Source organism: Muntiacus reevesi, chromosome 3 (assembly GCF_963930625.1).
Source record: "Muntiacus reevesi chromosome 3, mMunRee1.1, whole genome shotgun sequence".
Lineage (NCBI taxonomy): Eukaryota > Metazoa > Chordata > Mammalia > Artiodactyla > Cervidae > Muntiacus > Muntiacus reevesi.
This window is the reverse complement of record NC_089251.1, coordinates 36,558,523-36,577,418: the sequence shown is the minus strand read 5'-3', so window position 1 is coordinate 36,577,418 and position 18,896 is coordinate 36,558,523. Positions and strand designations below refer to the sequence as shown.

Here is an 18,896-nt window from a genome sequence, read left to right as displayed (position 1 = left end):
TTACCCCTACTTGGCAGGCCTTAAGCAACATATTAGGCTGCCATTTGGGAGACATAGTTTCAAGTGCAACTCAAGCAATAAGATCTCAGTATGAAGCACAGAACTTGACCTCAAGGAAACAGGGTATCTTGCCCTTCAGTGCTGAAGTATTTCTAAGGCATCAGCTGCTACCAAGGGGGGAATCAGAGAACTTGAAATAGCACCCAAGTAGCGGACAAGCCACACTTGGTCAACACTGGGAAAAAGGGGGAAAAATATTGCCAGAGAGACAAATAGAAATATATCCCTCCCTCCCCGCTCCCCCCAACATCAAACAAAAAAACTTCAGGTGGTTAGTGAATACCCTTTCAAGAGATTTCATTTTATGTTTAAGAAGATACAATTACCTTGTGAACGCTGTGTGCTGACAACGGTACTACCTGATGACAAAGATTAGATTTGTTCTTAAATTTATTAACACAAACACAGTCAATCATATCTTAGGATAACGATCAAAACATTACTGCAAATGTATGATGTTTATATGCTTTACAAGAAAACTACTATGTACAATAAACACAAAAGGTCAAAGAGTATAAAATATACTTACTGCTTGTGTCTTTCTTTTGACTGCTGGGAGTTGTTGCCCAATTCACTTTGACTTCCTAAAAAAATTTTTTCTACATTTATATTTCATAAAAATAAAGGTCATAATCAGGTATTACAAGATTTGCATCTATGAATACAAAGGTATATGTTTGACAAGAAGCATTCAAAATTTTCTGGTCAAAATTTCAATACTTTAAAAAAAAGAATTAACAACTTTGTTTCACTAAGTAAGGACATTAAAAAAATCATTACCATCTGTTATCATTGCCAATTTTTTTTTTTTTTTAAGAAAAGGCATCTTAACATTAGGAAAAACGCAGAAAGGACATAATCTCAGAATTATTTCATTTTTCCCTTCAACACTTATTTTTTAATGTACACTTCTGCAAGTAATATTAACAAATCCTAACCATACATAACTTCTCTATTAACATTCAACTAACATGCCTAAAAAACCAAAGAATTTTTTTCTCTTTTATTCTTCCCCATTAGTAGTCAGCATTTCTATATGTTTCAATAAAGCCTGGTAATTCAACAGTTACCTCAGTATTTACCATGTGCAAGGCACCATGAAGAATACTAACCAACACATGCTCTAAAAGCTTTACCCCATCTTTTTAATATTAATTGTGATCGTTTTCTTTTTTGTGTGTGTGATCATTTTCTGTAAAACAAATACAATGCTTCTAAAATGAAAACAAAACCTTTTACAACTCAGAATTTTCCAGATGTATGTCACCTTCTTTAATTACGATAGCTTACCTTACCCATTATCTTCCGCCCATTCATAGCAGCTAGTGCTGCAGCTGCATGACGATGCTCATAAAACTCCACAAAACAATACGGATCATTTCCAGCTGTCTGTTGAAAAAGAGACACAAAAGTCAGTTTTAAGCTTTATATACTGTCCTTACTTTAAAACTATACAAAGTTTTATACCAGCTCAGTATCAGGCCATGAAGAATGAGGGGCTGTTCTGCAAGTAAATGTTTAGGATAATGCACTAAACAACAACAATAAAAAATTATCTTTATAGAAAGCTATCTTCTTCAACAGCTTATATTATTCTACTATATGTAATTTAGTGTTTTATTAATGACTAAACGTTCTAATTAACCTTCTTAAACCTATTACTAAAATAGAAGTAAATACACTCTAAAAACTGAAGACATTCTCAGATAAGTAAAGTTTTAGAATAGGTTTTAGAACATGGACTTTCTGACATCAAAATTTTTGCCTGCTTAGAAGGTCTTTAAAAATAAAAATTCTTGGGAATTCCCTGGTGGTTTGGGGGTTAGGACTCCGTGAGTCCACTACTAGGGGGCACAGGTTCAATCCCTGATTGGTGAACTAAGACTCGCAAGCCACTGTGCAGTGCAACTAGAAAGAAATTTTCTCTTCTCTTCTGTTGGTGTTTGAAGTAGTTGAAGCCTGATGACAGACAAAGCCTGGAAGTTTTCTTATAAAGAAGTAGAAAAAACACCCAATATTTTCACACCTCTTGGTGTAAAACACCAAATGGCTTCATAGTCCATTTTAAAATTCTTTCCATAATCACCCAAGCAGCATTGTTAAAATAAGAAACTAATTCAAAAGACTAGAATGATAATAAAATAAAGAAATATGCCATTTTATTTCATGCACAATTAACAGTTAAAAAAAAAAATGTCCCTGGCAATGATTTCAAAGAATTTTAGAGTAAAGAGGCAACCACCAAATTGATGACACTGAAACTATCCATTATTTTATTTTAAAAAGCATTAGAGAAAATGTAAGTGTTTTTAAAATTGTATAATTCAAACTAATGCTATTCTTAATGGGAGTTCTACTACCAAGATCCATGTTGACAGCATCAGAATCAGAAGAGTGGTTAAAAAAGTGGCTTACACCTAAGAGTATGGCAGTCAAACAAACAAGAATGTTCATTTTACTTAATTTGTGTCCAGAAAAACTACACTTTTTAGGTTAAAAAAAAATTCTAAGCACATGCATTATCAGCCTTTGTACTCTGGAGTCTGAGTCACTCAGTCATGTCGGGTTCTTTGTGACCCTATGGACTGTAGCCTGCCAGACTCCTCTGTCCATGGGATTTCCCAGGCAAGGGCACTGGAGTATTCCTCCTCCAATTCATACTCTAGGGAGTATAAAATTAATAAATATGAACATTAGTCCAAAAGTGTAAACAGACTGGAATTTAGACTTTAATAATAATAAAATAATGATAAGAAGCAGGAGAAAGAGTAGTCAATCTAAGTCTTTGAGTGACCAAAGTCCAATTGATACAAAGTGGCAGAGGCTTCCCCAGCTAGTCTTTTTCTGTAGGTGCAGCAGTCACTGACACTTTGCCTAGCGATCTTTACCAGCAAATCGAGAAAGACCTAGATGGAGAGAGAATAGCAGCCTATAGACCTATGGAGAGAATAGATCAATCTGGGTTTACATCCTTGCTTTGCCTCATTTCTGTATATATTAAACAGGGACAACATCTACTTTGTAATATTTCTATTGAGTATTTCTGATGAGGCATCAGTATGAAAATGATAGGCTGTAAGGATTTCGTAAATGCTATTACTAAGATAAGGAAGGAGACCTAGATAAAGGAAAGACTGGTTTTAAATTCTCCATCATTTCCCTATATCTCTCCCTCTTATCTTTCTCTATGGGTATGGGAATCTTTGATTCATTATCCAAAGGCATACTGATATTAAATATGATTAACAGAACACTTCAGAAGAGTTATGTAAAGGATAAAAACATCTGTTGAATCCATCTGTATTATGTGTAGGTCACTCTGCCACATTAGGAGAAAAGTTTTGACATTTTAAAATACAAGACAACAAACCAAAGCCAACTGGCTAAATAATTACTTTTAAAAATACCAAGTTAAAAGAAGTTAAACTGAAATATAATAGAAGAGAAAGTAGTAGATACCAATACATACATGACTTTCTTTCCCAGAGAAACAAAAACTAAAAGTTTAAATGCAGGAAAGACCATGGGATAAAAGGATTTCTCTTTAGTACTGTTCTTCTCATCAAGAGAATTTGAAGCTGCCTTTTTACACATATTACGACTCAGGATTAATTACCGATTACGTGAGTGAATTGATGTTTTTTCTATACATTAAGGTCTGATGAATGGGCACTGCCATAATTCAAGAAAGACTTGAACTGTGACCTTTAAAAATAAAGTTTAAAACATCTTCATAGTATCAAAGTCTACTATTTCTTTTGCCTAATTTCCCACTTTAATTAATAATTGAATTTATAGATTTGCTAATCAACTGACACCACATACAAAACAAACAATTCTGATGCCTCAGTACATTTTAAAACAAGAGCTCCAATATACACATACAGTTCTCATCTGTTTTGGAAATGATTAGATCTAGTCTCTCTTTACTGAGTAAAACAAACTTGGTGGCCAAAATGAACTTATTACAAATTTACTAAGACCTTTATGAATTTAGACTGTATAAACCAATTTAAGAGATCCTAGAAGTAATGGATTTAAAGAATGTATTTAAAAAAAAAAAAGAAGAAAGTTAACTAAGTAAAATACCCTTACATCCATAATCATTTTGCAGTTTTTACAAGGTCCAATCTGGCTAAAGAGTTGGAGAATTAGAGCTTCTGTGACATCTCTGGAAAGGTTACCAACATATCTGAAACACAAAGGAAAACAATTCACCACTTAAAATTTGCTTCTTTTAAATCAGTTCCTAAAGTTGAATACTGAACAGTGAATTGGGGGAATAGGCAGATCTTTGCTGTGTACCACACTATTTAGGAACTTATAAAAGTTTGAAAACTTCAAAATCTCTTACAAAACAGATGTAAGATATGTTACTTACAAATATACTAGACAGTTAGTAGAGAGAAATTAGTATCTGTTTTTAGTGAAGAATGCACAAATTAAACCTGTTACTTTAAGTTTCTAGGCTTATCTTAGGAAGATATACCTAAAATTTCTCAAATGAATCATTTGACATGTAGAACAATTCATACAATCAATCCTAGAAAACTCTGCAATTATTCTCCTTCTACAGCATTACTGAGAACATTAGATAAAATTTCCTCAACGTTTAATTCACGATTGTCCTAAAAGTGTCCAACTGAGGTATACTTTGGTTTAGACAGTAAACATATATTTGAAAGATCATGAATCAATCACTATCAGCTGTTATACATGCTCACAAAAGAAAGGGAAGCCTTTTAATGAATATCACTGATCAGTGGAAGCAGAAAGGAAGTAGAAAGATTCTAGGAGAGACTTTTAACAGATAATGTAAGTTGGTGACCAACTAAACTACTGTAAATAATGTATTACAAGACAACATGACTGGGATGATCCTTACTTTTTTAGGGGGGAGGAGGATAATCCTTATTTAAAGGGTTTATAAATATTAAAAATGGGATTTTGAAATGCAATTACTTCCAGGTATGTTAGTTTTATTACTTCTGAAATCAGAAAACGTAGTCTCCCAATAACTGTAGATGTTTTAATTCTTCTGCCAAGAATCCTTCAGGGAATGTGATGAAAGGTACGGACACTCTCCCCAGAAAAATAAAACACCTATACGTGCCAGAAAGTGTGGATTCAATTTCTTCCTTCCACTTACCCATTCAACAGACTATTGAATGCTTACTATGAAGGCACAGGAATAGGCTAAAATGGCGGAGAGAGAAGTGCCGAGTCTTAAGAACAATGAACAATTCGTTTACAGAAAACTGCTAGACAATAATTGTAGACAGACAGCATTAAATTAACGATGTGTAAGCCCTACTGAAATCATTGATTCAGGCACGAACCATCAATAGATGTAAAACTTAGGTGAAAGGCTGGTAAGAAAATGGATATGTGCAGGGTGCCTAAGAGGTCACATAGATTACTTAACAACTGCAAAGGGAAAATTCACCTTAAAAGTGAGAACTCTACACTGGTCAGAATGGCCATTATCAAAAAGTCTACAAACGATAAATGCTGGAGAGGGTGTGGAGAAAAGGGAACACTCTTGCACTGCTGGTGGGAATGTAAATTGATATAGCCACTATGGAAGATGGTATGGAGATTCCTTAAAAAAACAGGAATAAAACCACCATATGACCCAGCAATCCCACTCCTAGGGATATACCCTGAGAAACCCAGGGTTGAAAAAGACACATGTATCCCTTTGTTCATTGTAGCACTAGTTACAATAGCTAGAACACGGAAACAACCTAGATGTCCACTGGCAGATGAATGGATAAACAAGTTGTGGTACATATACACAATGGAATATTACTCAGCCATAAAAAGGAACTCATTTGAGTCAGTTCTGATGAGGTGGATGAACCTAGAACCTATTATACAAAGTGACATGAATCAGAAAGAGAAAGATAAATATCGTATTCTAACGCACATATTTGGAATATAGAAAAATTTATTATTTTATTTATCTACAGGGCAGCAATGGAGACATAGAGAATAGACTTATGGACATGGGGAGAGGGGAGGAGAGTGTTAAATGTATGGAAAGAGTAACATGGAAACTTATATTACCATATGTAAAATAGACAGCCAACGGGAATTTGCTGTATGGCTCAGGGAACTCAAACAGGGGCTCTGTATCAACCTAGAGGGGTGGGATGGGAGGGAGATGGGAGGGAGGTTCAAAAGTGAGGGGATATATGTATACCTGTGGCTGATTCATGTTGAGATTTGACAGAAAACAACAAAATTCTGTAAAGCAATTATCCTTCAATAAAAAGTAAAGGAAAAAAGTGAGATCTTTAGGCCACTTTGACCCTGTGATCAAACTTTAAGTCATGTTATGAATGAACAATTAGACATTGTTTATACAATATGAATTATACAATATCATATATGAAATATTCAAGTCAGAATGATCTAACTTGAATTTAGCTAAGCTTAAATTCAGATCTAAGCTTACAGGATATTGGGCATATAAAACAATTATACAAATTCAGATCTGGGATATTATATAAGGTGACTTATTTGCTATCTTAAAGGTTACCGTCCTTAAAAAAAAAAAAAGTAAAAAGAAAGGAAGACTACTTTTGATTAAGAGGGACTTAAAAGACACTGACAACTTAATATTCACAATGAATAATCCTTGACTGAATCCTGGATTAGGGAGGGGGTGAGAAATAGCTTTTTCTTACAGAATTCTAATTAATAAATGTATAAGAAATGAGGGAAATTATCATTAAAACACCTTAGTAATAATGCTACAGGTAAGAATTCTTTGATACACCTCCCTCTATGAAGTGAAGATTAATTTCCCTCTCCTTGAGTGTGGGCAACACTTAGTGACTCAATTCTGACAGGGTATGTTGAGAAAAAAGGCAGTCACTATATAGTGGAGATAAGATCTCGGCATCCGGTACAATCACTTCAAGGCAAATAGATAGGGAAACAATGGAAACAGTGACAGACTACTATTTTGGGCTCCAAAATCACTGCAGATGGTGACTGCAGCCATGAAATTAAGACACTTGCTCCTTGGAAGGAAAGCTATGAACCTGGACAGCATAATAAAAAGCAGACATTACATAAGACATTACTTTGCCAACAAAGGTCCGTTTAGTCAAAGCTATGGTTTTCCCAGTAGTCATGTATAGATGTGAGAGTTGGACCATAAAGAAAGCTGAGCACTGAAGAATTGATGCTTTTGAACTGTGGTGTTGAAGAAGACTCGAGAGTCCCTTGGACTGCAAGGAGATCCAATCATAAAAGTCCATCCTAAAAGAAATCAAACCTGGATATTCATTGGAAGGACTGATGCTGAATCTGAAACTCCAATACTTTGGCCACCTGATGTGAAGAACTGACTCACTAGAAAAGACCCTGATGCTGGGAAAGATTGAAGGCAGGAGGAAAAGGGGATGACAGAGGATGAGATGGTTGGATGGCATCACTGACTCAATGGACATGAGTTTCAGTAAGCTCCAGGAGGTGGTGATGGACAGGGAAGCCTGGCGTGCTGCATGCAGTCCATGGGGTCACAAAGAGTTGGACACGACTGAGTGACTGAGCTAAAATGATACAGAGGAGAAACAGTACCCTTCATAAGTGCCACAATGAAAGATATCTCCTCACATGTTATAGGAAAGTAGAGAGACATGACAACTAAACACAATGTATTTTGGATCAGATGTTGGAATAGAAAAAGGACATTAAAAAAAAAAAAAAAGAAAAAGGACATTAGTAGAAAAACTGAGGAAAACAGTAATAAAACTTGTAGTTAATAGTATTGTACCAATCTATTAACTTCTTAGTTTTGATAATCATGCTATGGTTATTTAAGATATTAACATTAAGGGAAGGGTGATGGTCAAGTGAAAACTCTAAACCATCTCTAACTCTTCAGTGTCTATTTTTATCCAATTCATGTGCCTATAAGAAACCCTAAGGATTGCATATGTCTAAGGGAAAAAATGGCTCTTCTGAAAATTTAATTCTAACATCTACTTTGTTAAAGCTAGGTAATCCAGTGATAAACTGACAGTATGTAGGGAACCTGGAGGCTGTCATTTACTCTGCAAAACTTCCAAGATTTTTCTCAGAAAAAAATTTTCTCAAATTTTTTCTCAGAAACTCAAAATTTCTAAGTGATTTTCCCAGTTTGAAGATGGCTAATAAAAGCTACTCTAAAAAGCATTAAGGTCTGTACTGCCTTTGTGTTTAATGTGGCCTGCTATATAATGTAAATTCCCAGAGCCTTTATCAATTAACTACACACAGCTGTTTACACAAACTTGCTCTCAACCTTTGACACCATTACAATAAACCTTATGTTAACATATGTAACAGTCTCAGTTTTATAAAACAAGTTTCTTTAGTTGTCCCATACTTTGTCACATATTATTCTGTTTCTGAAGCAAATGATTTCCTATCAACAGTATAGATTTAAGTTACATATGTAAGTTTTTTTTTTTTCCTTTCAGGCTGCCAAACATCTTCCTACATTTGGAGAAATCTTCACCCTATGGCAAAGTCTGACTCCTCTTCAAAAGATGAAAGGCTTTAATATGGTTATATAGTCTACTATGTATATGATCTGGGCTAGGTCATATTCGGGATACCTGCCCTGAACACAGAAGTCAAAGACAGGGGTTACAGAAGCAGAAACTGAAGAGAATCCACTTTGGTGGCAAACAGCAGCAGAGTCCCAGGTCCAGTGAAGTTGAAGTTGTAATATCAGGCCCTCACTGTATGTGGTAGGAGTATCCTTTTTGGGATGCTCTGTAGTTTGATTAGGACTGTGGGCCTGACAGTTGTCCCTCTTTCCTGAACATTTTCTAAACCAGGTTCCATAAACTTCCTCCAAATTCTGAAAGTGTCCTCTCTCTCTCTCTCTATATATATATATGTATATATATATATTTTTTTTAAGAAGCATGATTGAACAATTCTGAAGCTACTTTTTGAAATTCTAGGACTGAGCAAACAAGTAAATATACTGGGAATATATACACTGGCAATAGAAACCAAGTTCTTCACAGTTGGGAGAATGGAGTTACAAATACAGAGAGGGGAAAGAACAGAATGAACTCTGTAGCATCAGACTAGAATTGGAACTATCAGTGCAAACTCTTGGGCATGTGTATCTCATTCATTTCCCAGCTCTAACCTCCTAGTAGACCTGGTTCAAAGACCTAATGAAGCTCAGGTTCTTGATGTCTCACTGCAGAAAGAACTCAGTGAGACAAAGTGATAGGTAACAAGTGGATTTATTCACAGAGAAACACTTCACAGACAAGAGTATGGCCCCAATATAATTAAAAAAACAAACAAACAAACAAATTCCTTTCATGCTTAAGTTTTCTTGCAGCAATGCAATTAAGAAATTCTGATGGATACCAAAATTGACTCTGGAGCAGTTGAAAGCCAAGATTCCCTGTCACAATGTTGACTAGACTACTAAACCAAAATGTAAATTTCTTACATTTATGTAGTTATAGTTTTCAAGATGCTTTTTATTCAAGAACATTATTAAAAAATCCTTTTTTAGGTGTTCCATGAACTTCTTAACAGCCTAGATTGAAGAATCTCATGTTGATATTTATAACATCACCTCTGAGATTATGCACCAATCTCACAAAGAACTGGAAAGTAAATGTCCTCCTTGGGCAACTGGATAAAATATGAACTATGCATTAGTTAAAAACACTCTATCAATGTAGTTTCCTTAGTATGAAAATTATATTGTGGTTATATAAGAGAATGCCTCAATTTTTAGATTTATTTAAGCCCTAAGTGTATTGATGTTTTCTCAAATGGTTCAGCAAATGTGGCTATTAGCAATTGGTAATTCCACATGAAAGGTATCTATCTAAATCTTAAATGCACTATTTTTGCTAATTTCCATAGGTTTTAAATTTTTCAAAATAAAAAGTTACCTGAGAAGTTTCAATGGAAAAAGTCATCAATGCCAGTGAAAAGTTGACAGTTCTGGGATAGGATTTCATGTCAATTTAACATATACATTATTTTTAGGTGATAACAAGTTCAGATAGTTGTAACACTGGAATCTAAAACATTTTAAGTATTCATTATACTTAATGAATGGAAAATTTAACTTACAGCTCTGGAAAATTTAACTTACAAAGAAAAATCCGCAAGGCAGAATGCTGTATTGCGTTTGTTTTGAGCCACAATCATTGTATGAAAAATGAAGAATTTGATATGAGGCCTCTGAAAATTTGAGTGAAAAACATGAAGAAATAGGTTTTAATCTAATGATAAATTTCATAAGAGTAGAGACATATTTTCATTCATATCTACTACCTGAACTCTGCCTGGAATATTCTAAGTGCTCTATAAACATTTGTTAAAGAGATAACTGTAGCTGATTCACTCGGCTGTACAGCAGAAACTGACACAACAGTGTAAAGCAATTATACTCCAATAAAAAAATGAAAATTTAAGAGAGGGAACTGTATTCTCTTAGAACTATTTTTGAACATTTGCAATGTGATAGAAAATTAATCCATTTTGCCAGAGTTATTATAGTTCAGGGGTAAAAGGTGTATGTCTCTTACTAATTATGAAATTATGACAAGGATATATTGTATACCACAGGGAATATAGTCCATATTTTATATTAAAATAGCAATATATTTTATAACTATAAATGGGGTATAACTTTTAAAACTGTACACTTGTAACTTACATAATACGGTATATCAATTATACTTCAATTTAAGAAGAAATTATGTACAACAGTAAATACTTGTTGTACATAGTACATATGTATATATTAGCTGCTCTGTCGTGTCTGACTCTTTGCGACCCCATGGACTGTACCCTGCCAGGCTTCTCTGTCCATGGGATTCTCCAGGGAAGAATACTGGAGTGGGTTGCCATCTTTTTCTCCAGGGGATCTTCCTGACTCAGGGACCAAACCCAGGTCTCCTGCATTGCAGGCAGATAGGCAGATTCTTTACCATCTGAGCTGCCTGCGAAGCCCCAAAGTGTCTGCAGCTCAAGATAATATTCTGGTTTCCTTAACATCTAAGTCCTTTACCTGGGGTTTGCTTCTGATGGGAAGAGGGACACCTTTTGCTGCCATGATGGGCTGGACAGGCAGAAGAGGATAAAATGGGTGCAGGCCAGTGTTTGTTCTTTTCCCATGTGTTGGGGAGATGATTCTACTCTTGCCGGACAGTATGTAATCTCTCCATGAACAATCTAGCAAGCTCCACTGAAGTTGAGGGTGGAACTTGGTAAGAGCCACGTAGTACATAAGATAAATATTATATGCCAGCATCATAACCTTACTATTATTTAACTGTCTCTTTTTTACAAAAGACAGTCTGCTGCATGATAGCAGAAACCCTCTAATTTTATTAGTTGGCATCTCCTTCACTTGGGTATTAGACCATATGCAGTCATCCATCCTTTGTTACTCTGAAGGGATTGGTTCTTGGACCTGCCTCTTCCCCTGGATACCAAAACCCAAGGATGCTCAAGTTCCTTAAATTTGGCTTATTATATTGAGGGTTCCACATCAGTGGATACAAAGGGCCAATTGCAAACAAATCAGTCTGAAGAGAAGACTTCCCAGGTGGCACAGAGGTAAAGAATCAGCATGCAACACAAAAGATAAGGGAGATGGGAGACAAATTCACTCCAGTATGCTTGCCTGGACAATCCCACGGACAGTGGAGCCTGGCGAGCTACAATCCATGGGGGTCACAGAGTCAGACACAACCGGGCACACACACACATGCCCAAAAGACTTACCAAGACATCCAGGCTCTCAAGACAGTTCTCATTTTTAATTTTATTTTGCAACAAACTAACATTCTAGATGACTGATAATTACACATTTGCAAATTAAAGTTATTGTCAATTTCACTCGCACATTCAACATCAAACGACTGGCAACTCCAGTAGCTTTATTTTCAAAACGTATCCAGAATCAAATCACTTCTCACAATATGGCTGACCCTTGAACAACATGGGTTTGAACTGCGTGGATCCATTCATACATGTACATGGATTTTTTCACTAAATATGAACTACACAATCCACAATCGGTTGAATCCACAGATGCAGAGGCCTGACTGTAAAAGTTATGCATGAATTTTTGATTGCTCAAGGGCTACAGCTCCTAACCCTTGCATTGTTCAAGGGTAAACTGTACCATTTCCAGAGTACTGCTGACAAGAAACTGAATACTGGCAGTCTCTATAAAGAAGCAGTACTGAACACTCATTTGGGGCAAATGAAGATATTTCCTCTGAGCCATTTGGGTACACAGACAGTACTGAAATTCAGACTGTATCTTACCCTCAAGAATGAGTAAAATCTTGATTCACTGCTTGAAACTGTACCTGTTTTTAAAACAATTTTATTGATCACTTACCATGGATCAGACATTGCTAAGAACATATTAACAGTCTCTGACTCCCAAATTATTCACACAAACATTTTATATTAAAAGTAAAAACACTGCTGGCAAAACTTAGGGATGAGCACCTACTCATATTTAATCAGGATTGGTTTGACTGGAAGAATGGGAGCTTTGGTTGAGAAAGGTAGAAGCAAGGGAGGAGATATTAGGAAACGCTAGAGTATGGACAACTTGGGTAAAAGATTCTTGGATGGGGTGTTCTGGTAGTATACAAGGCATCAGTCATAAATGTTGAGTCAAAGTTGAGGACAGCAAAATGGCAGGCTGATGAACAAAAAGGTGTAGGACTTGGGATGACTTACTTAAATTCTAATCTTAGCTTTTCCTTAAATGCAAAATGGACACATTTACTGCAGAATTCTGATGAGGATTAAACAAGCACATAAAGGACTTAACAGTGAACACAAGTATTTGTTGAATAAAACTTCCTTCATTAATTCTCCCACAATGGCTGGTCCTCTGCCCCTAGACTAGTACTACATGTTTTTGTAGACTGGCCTGGGAAAGCTGAAGTTGTCTTCATTATTTGATATTCCCAAATCAACATACTAAAAAGGTTAAGTTATCAGATTATTTTTGGCAGCTACTGAAATTAAAAATTTTGAAATAAGAACCTTGAAGACATTATAATATAAAAAGACAGGCAGTTTCTTAATCTAGTATGCTGTTGGATATCATACTTGTAGTGAAGAGGCAAAAGGGAAAAAAGAGTTCCATAAACTCTATGGGGTTAACGATTTTTTGTTTTTAGGGAGTACTCATCTACAGATACAATATTACAAAAAACAAAAGTCACGTGCTGATTGCTGCATCCTAGTAAAAAGACACTAAAGGTCACTAACATGAGATAAACTAGCAAAAAATTCTATTTATTAAGAAAAGAGTGACTATATTTCTCATAGATTAAAAAACGAAACTTTTTTGGCGCTGAAAAAAATAATTGACTACATTGTATTTCTTAACAACTATAATATCCAGAGTTGCAAAAAGAAACCTAAGAGTGTATTTTTTTTTTTTTTAAAGCAGAGGGTTCTCAAATTGCCAATATTCTAAGAATAAAAATAAGAAAGCTACGTCAAAATTTGGACTTTTTCTTATTTTCGAGGAAAGCAACAAAGGCAGGATCACCTCATCGGACAGTACTTCGAAAACAAAGGAGAATGCCTGGGGCGGGGGGGAAGAGCTACGCTACAAAGAAATGATCCCAAACTAAGACCACTTAACACTACGAAAATTCACGGAAGTGACTAAATATTTTACTTAAGGTACTTATCAATTGTTGCTTCATTAAAAACTCCCCGCTCTTTCAACGACATGTCAATCACAAAAGTAGAAAGCGAAGATAAAAAAGCATTAAATCCAGTTCCCCTCAGTTGATATATACCTCCGGGCGAGAGTTCCATTTTTAAAGAGCAGTTTCAAAATCCTTAGAGGGTCCGATTTGGGGCTTTCTGATCGGGGATGGGGGGGTTGCCACAGAAAAAGAGCCAAAGAGAAGTTTAAGAAAAAACAACTGGCTTTTTCCCAGTTGGCAAGTGCGAGAATAAAGTTTACACCCCTGAAAATGAGTACACGGATTTTCAAGACAAAAATTCTTATCAATGAAAAGAAAATGAAAGAAAGAGTATCTGGAGAAAATCAAAGTAAAATGAAAGCGAGACGGCTGTAAAAATCAGGAGAGGTAAATCGAGAAGCGGGGGAGGGGATGCGGGAGAGAAAGCAAGCATGGGACAAAAAGGCTCGCCGAGTTCTAAAAAGAGGTTTGAATGAAAGTCTTTTCTCCAGGCCGAAGGCCGCCGAGGGCCTGGGACGAGGCCAAAGGCCACGCTGTAGGGGCAGTTACGGTGTACGGACTAATTTAGAGGCTGAGCCCCCTCTCCTTCCATTTCGTCCTCACTGCCTGGGTCTCGGTCCTTAGACATCCAGGTGAGCGCCAGAGAGGGTAACCGTGCTAACGCGGAGTCCACGGGGAACAATAGGCTGGGGAGCGGCGCAGAACCAAAGGCTCGCTCCGGGACGATCACCATCCCGCCCCCCTCATCGCTGCCCCAGACTCACAGAGTCTTAGGCATTTCGTCCTCCATGGCTGCTGCTGTCGCGGCGGCGCCTCCAGGTCCAGCTCCCTACCCTTTACTACCTCACAAATCTTTTGAGCGGCTATGGCTGCGGGATAGCCGGGTTTCTCGGCTGACCGGAGGTTACCCCGCCTCCTTCTTCGGCGGCAATTACACTAAACTGCCGGGCCCAGCGCGAACAATGAAGCCCCAATACAAGATGGCGGCGAGCCGGCAGCCTTGGAACAGCCAGGGAAGTGACCGGGCCGCGCAGGCGCAGAAAAATTTTGCACTTTCAACCTCCCGGCCGCCAGGCTACACCTCAGTCCATATATTAACTTGTTGCGCAGCCGTGCTTCCAACGACGCCAGGGGGTTGTCTCGGACTGCGCAGGCGTAAAGGTTAACTGTTTAATAACTTGAGTCAACATTTTTGAATTCCACCTCCAGATTCGAATGTGTCAACAGTAATTTATAGTAAAATATAAATCTTCATGGAAATGAAAAATTGTGTTTCCAGGAGAAGAAAGACTATAAAAATTACGCAAAGGGGGGACAAAAACAGCGTGCGCCGCCCGGGAATCGAACCCGGGTCGCAAGAATGGGAATCTTGCATGATACCACTACACCAGCGGCGCTGACGGAAGCTGGTCATGCTGAAATACCTTAGGACCAAGTACACGGGGACGTTCGTTCCCAAATGAAGATTTATTCATTTAAAAATAGAAGTTTACCGAGAGTCTACATTATCTGTTACTTTTCAGGTAAGAGATGATTTCGTTTCTTTCATTTTGGTACGGTTGAATGGAAGTCCCTACTTTTTCTGTATGGAAAAATCTCACTTAAAAAAAAAATGTTTTTTTTTTTTTAAATTAACGGAGTTTCCGGGAATTTCCTAGCAGTCCAGTATTTAGGACTACACGCTTTCACTGCCGAAATCAGGTTTAATCCCTGGTTCAGATCCCCCAAGTCACGCGGCGCAGCCGGAAAAAAAAAGTAAGAGTTTCATTAAGAATTTGTCTTCTTGGTGTTAACCAAATTTTTGAGCCAGGAATATATTTACAGATCTTTGAGGAATTTTTCTTTATATTTGAATTTCCTTGGTATAATCAATGTACACTGGAAAATATTTAAGAAACAGTCATTTAATACAAATCAATCCAAGAGTTCTAAACCTGAAGGAATAAGAAGATATACAAATTTTAACCTCTTCCAGGGAGGCAGAAAAATTACGTCAGTATACTCATTATGCATTTTGTATTGCATTTTAAGTTATGTAAAAATTTTTTTAAACATTGGGAAGTGTACATGCCCAAAAATGTGATGTTTTCTTTGAAGTAGCTCATTTAGACTGCAGCACTTTTAGATAATCATTTTTGAAACTGAATTTAGAATTTGTGGTACATTCTTGGGATTTTATTCAGAGACATCAAATATTAATATTTTGAGGGTGAACAATACAAATTTTTTTAATGTATAATTCAGGAATTTCCTGTGGCCTAAAAGTTATGGTTCTGGGCTTTTTTTTTTTTTACTGCCATGGCCTGGGTTCAATCCTTAGTCTGGGAACTGAGATACTGTGTACTGGCAGTCAAAGGAAAAAAAGTGTATAAAGTGTATAATCCAATGGTTTTTTAGTATATTTACAGAGGTATGCAGCCACTCTACAATCAATTTTAAAACATTTTCACCCCCCACCAAAGGAAACCCTTACCAATTAGAAGTCACTCCCAATACCCCATCTCAGTCCTCCTCCCCAATCCACTAATCTTCCCTCTCTATAGATTTGTCTGTTCTGAACATTTCACATTGTCCACAAAAAAATGATTAATGGTTAATCTAAGAAAGAAATACAGGAACCTCCTTGGTGGTCCAGTGGTTAAGACTCTGTTCCCTCATCGGGGAACTGGATCCCATGTGCCACAACTTAGAATTCAAATGCCACAACTAAAGAGGTCACAGGCCACAACTGAAAATTATATATATGTGTGTATATATATATATATATATATATATATATATATATATATATATATCTCCTGCATATGGCAACTAAGATCTGGTGCAGCCAGATATTAAATAAATTAGTAATTTTTTTTTTTTTAAAGAAATAGAGAATTTTATTCAAGCCAATTTATAATCAAGAGGCTTATAACCCGGGAACAGTCTTTCAGCAAGCTCTGAGGACTTTCTGCCCATTAGGGGTTAGTGCACAGGGCTGCCACCTGCTGCTGCTGGTGAGGGAGCTCCAGCCCTTGTGCACTGCCTTAGGAGGCCACCCTGGCCTGGCGGGCCCAGTCAATGGTGGATCTGGAGGTGGTGCCTGAGCACTCTCTGGGAAAAGAGCAATAGGTGTTTGCACTGGTCTCCTCTTTTAAGCATGACCTCATCCTTAACCTGACTCAGGAGAGGATCAAACTACTTACTGTTTGAAGCTTTCAATCAGACACTTAAGGTGATTCAGATTTACCACTTGACTAAAGTACAGTTAAACTATTGTGGTGTGCATTTTAATTGTGCAGGTTGACCAGTCTTCGGTGCAACCCATCCTGGAGTGGACAGCTCCACTGCACAGCTCTTTCAGCTCAACCTCAGAGGACTGTCTTTCTCTGTTCAGCTAGACTCATGCACCAAATTTCCCAAATATGATCCCAATTTTGCCCTTGTTCTGGCTCCTCTCCAGGTACCCCACAGAGCAACTGTGAGATGAATTTACATGTATAGTGGAAACAGCCTACAGGATACCAAGGCTCCCATGGTGCCCCTGAGATGTTTCCTGGGCATGTATGCTGAGAGTGTAGATAATCTTTGATATGGAAGTGGATCCTCAGGTTTATAACTTTGCCTACTTGCTGCAGGTTGTGGACCCAACTTATTACCAAATGGCCCTGATGCAGGTATTTGAAATCTTAGTATATTTTGGCGTTTCCTGCCAAGATGGTCTTAGCATGCTTGGCTCTCCACACAAGGTCTTCTACAAGTCAGAAGACAAGATGAAGATTCCTTCTCCTTCACCTCACAAGCAAGTTCCATCCAAGTGTAATGACTGTTGTTTTTTTTGGCTGCGCTGTCTTCCTTACAGCATGTAAACTGTCTTGTTATGGAGCACAGGCCCTAGAGCACGTGGGCTTAGTTGCCCCGGGGTATGTGGGATCTTAGTTCTCCCACCAGGGATGGAACCCATGTTCTGCTTTGGAAGGTGGATTCTTAGGTACTGGACCACCAGGGAAAGTCCCATGACTGCTTTTTAACCACTTACTCTCAGAATGAACATCTGCCTTGATGTGAATACACACAAAATGAAGAGGTTTGTCCTACATACCAGTTACCCTAGACATTATAATTTTAATATGTATCACTACAGTGAATTCAAGATTCCACTATCTGTAAAGAGAGAAAACACAGGGTCAGACAAAAACACGCATGACCTACCGCAAGTGGGTCAACATTCAGGAGCTTCTGGGCCATCCTGTGGGAAAAAAAAAAACCCTCTTGTCTTGCACAAGTCCTCCTGCCCAAACAATTCCAATCCATTTGTCTCCACGTTCTGCTTCGCCTTCAACAGATGGTCTCTGAGGTCAGGCAGAACAACCACATTGCCTTGGTGACTCTCTATGGCCCTCCAGGCCTGGTGCCCACCTGAGAACCATGGAGCTATACCCTAGGAACATCAGGACCCATGCTCCTCCATGGAACTGTGTATCACATACTATTCAGCAGGCCACCCTCTGGGTTTTCTTGGACACCTCGCCGGTGTGGAAGGGCTATTGTGATATGTTAAGGTGGGGCTCAGACTGGGTGCTCTGCCTTGAAGTAAGAGGTCCAGATATTCCTCTGTCCCCCATTCTCACCTGCTGGTGCCAACAGGGGACACAGATTACAAAGAGAAGCACAACTGTGCACCTTGATACCCGGACCCAGGAGCTCTCAGCTAACATGTGAGGAGACAGGGCTCTGTCTTTCCTGTCCCATGCACACTGGGAAAAGTCTTTCTTTTGGGACTCCTTCTGTGATTGAGGACACAGGCATTCAGGACAAGGGCAAGGTCCTGCCTTTGGACCAACATGGCCATGTGGCCCTGAAGGCAAGCAGGGAGCATGCCTATAGTCCTTAGTGGTGACTTTTTTTGCATTACATCCACATTAGTTACTTGATAAGCTGGTTGTGGCCAGGGTGGCCTACCTGTCCTTCCCCGTTTCTTTCTTGTATGTGCTCCCTGCCAGGCCTAGTAGGCACACCCAACTGTTTGAAACACAACTTTCTACCATCAAGGTGTGTGCCCAGGCCTGGTTCCCACTGCTCTTGGAGCCAGCCTGAAAGGTTGCCCGTTTC

The 18,896-nt window shown here is 37.9% G+C and overlaps 1 protein-coding gene, 1 non-coding gene and 1 pseudogene across 6 annotated transcripts in view; 1 reads left to right on the top strand and 2 right to left on the bottom strand.

The window, feature by feature from the left end:
- The window catches only part of TIA1 (TIA1 cytotoxic granule associated RNA binding protein), a 31,118-nt gene extending 16,261 nt beyond the window's left edge, over window positions 1-14,857 (bottom strand). The window contains exons 1-5 of one of the 5 annotated variants that reach the window (XR_010662319.1): window positions 14,570-14,857; window positions 4,156-4,252; window positions 1,351-1,449; window positions 590-644; window positions 387-419 (exon numbers count right to left, since the gene is read on the bottom strand). Coding sequence is in view for 4 of the 5 variants with exons in the window: in XM_065928974.1 (XP_065785046.1) it covers window positions 387-419; window positions 590-644; window positions 1,351-1,449; window positions 4,156-4,252; window positions 14,570-14,595 (310 nt within the window). In the remaining variant the exon portion in view is untranslated. The remainder of the gene's footprint in view (window positions 1-386; window positions 420-589; window positions 645-1,350; window positions 1,450-4,155; window positions 4,253-14,569) is intronic. The other 4 variants (XM_065928974.1, XM_065928973.1, XM_065928976.1 and 1 more) reach the window with 4 other exon arrangements.
- A 274-nt stretch (window positions 14,858-15,131) lies between these two features.
- Window positions 15,132-15,202, bottom strand: TRNAG-CCC (transfer RNA glycine (anticodon CCC)). The gene has a single exon. It is a non-coding gene; the product is annotated as a tRNA-Gly (tRNA).
- Window positions 15,203-16,865: 1,663 nt separating this feature from the next.
- Window positions 16,866-18,506, top strand: LOC136163964 (phagosome assembly factor 1 pseudogene; annotated as a pseudogene).
- Window positions 18,507-18,896: the final 390 nt, after the last annotated feature.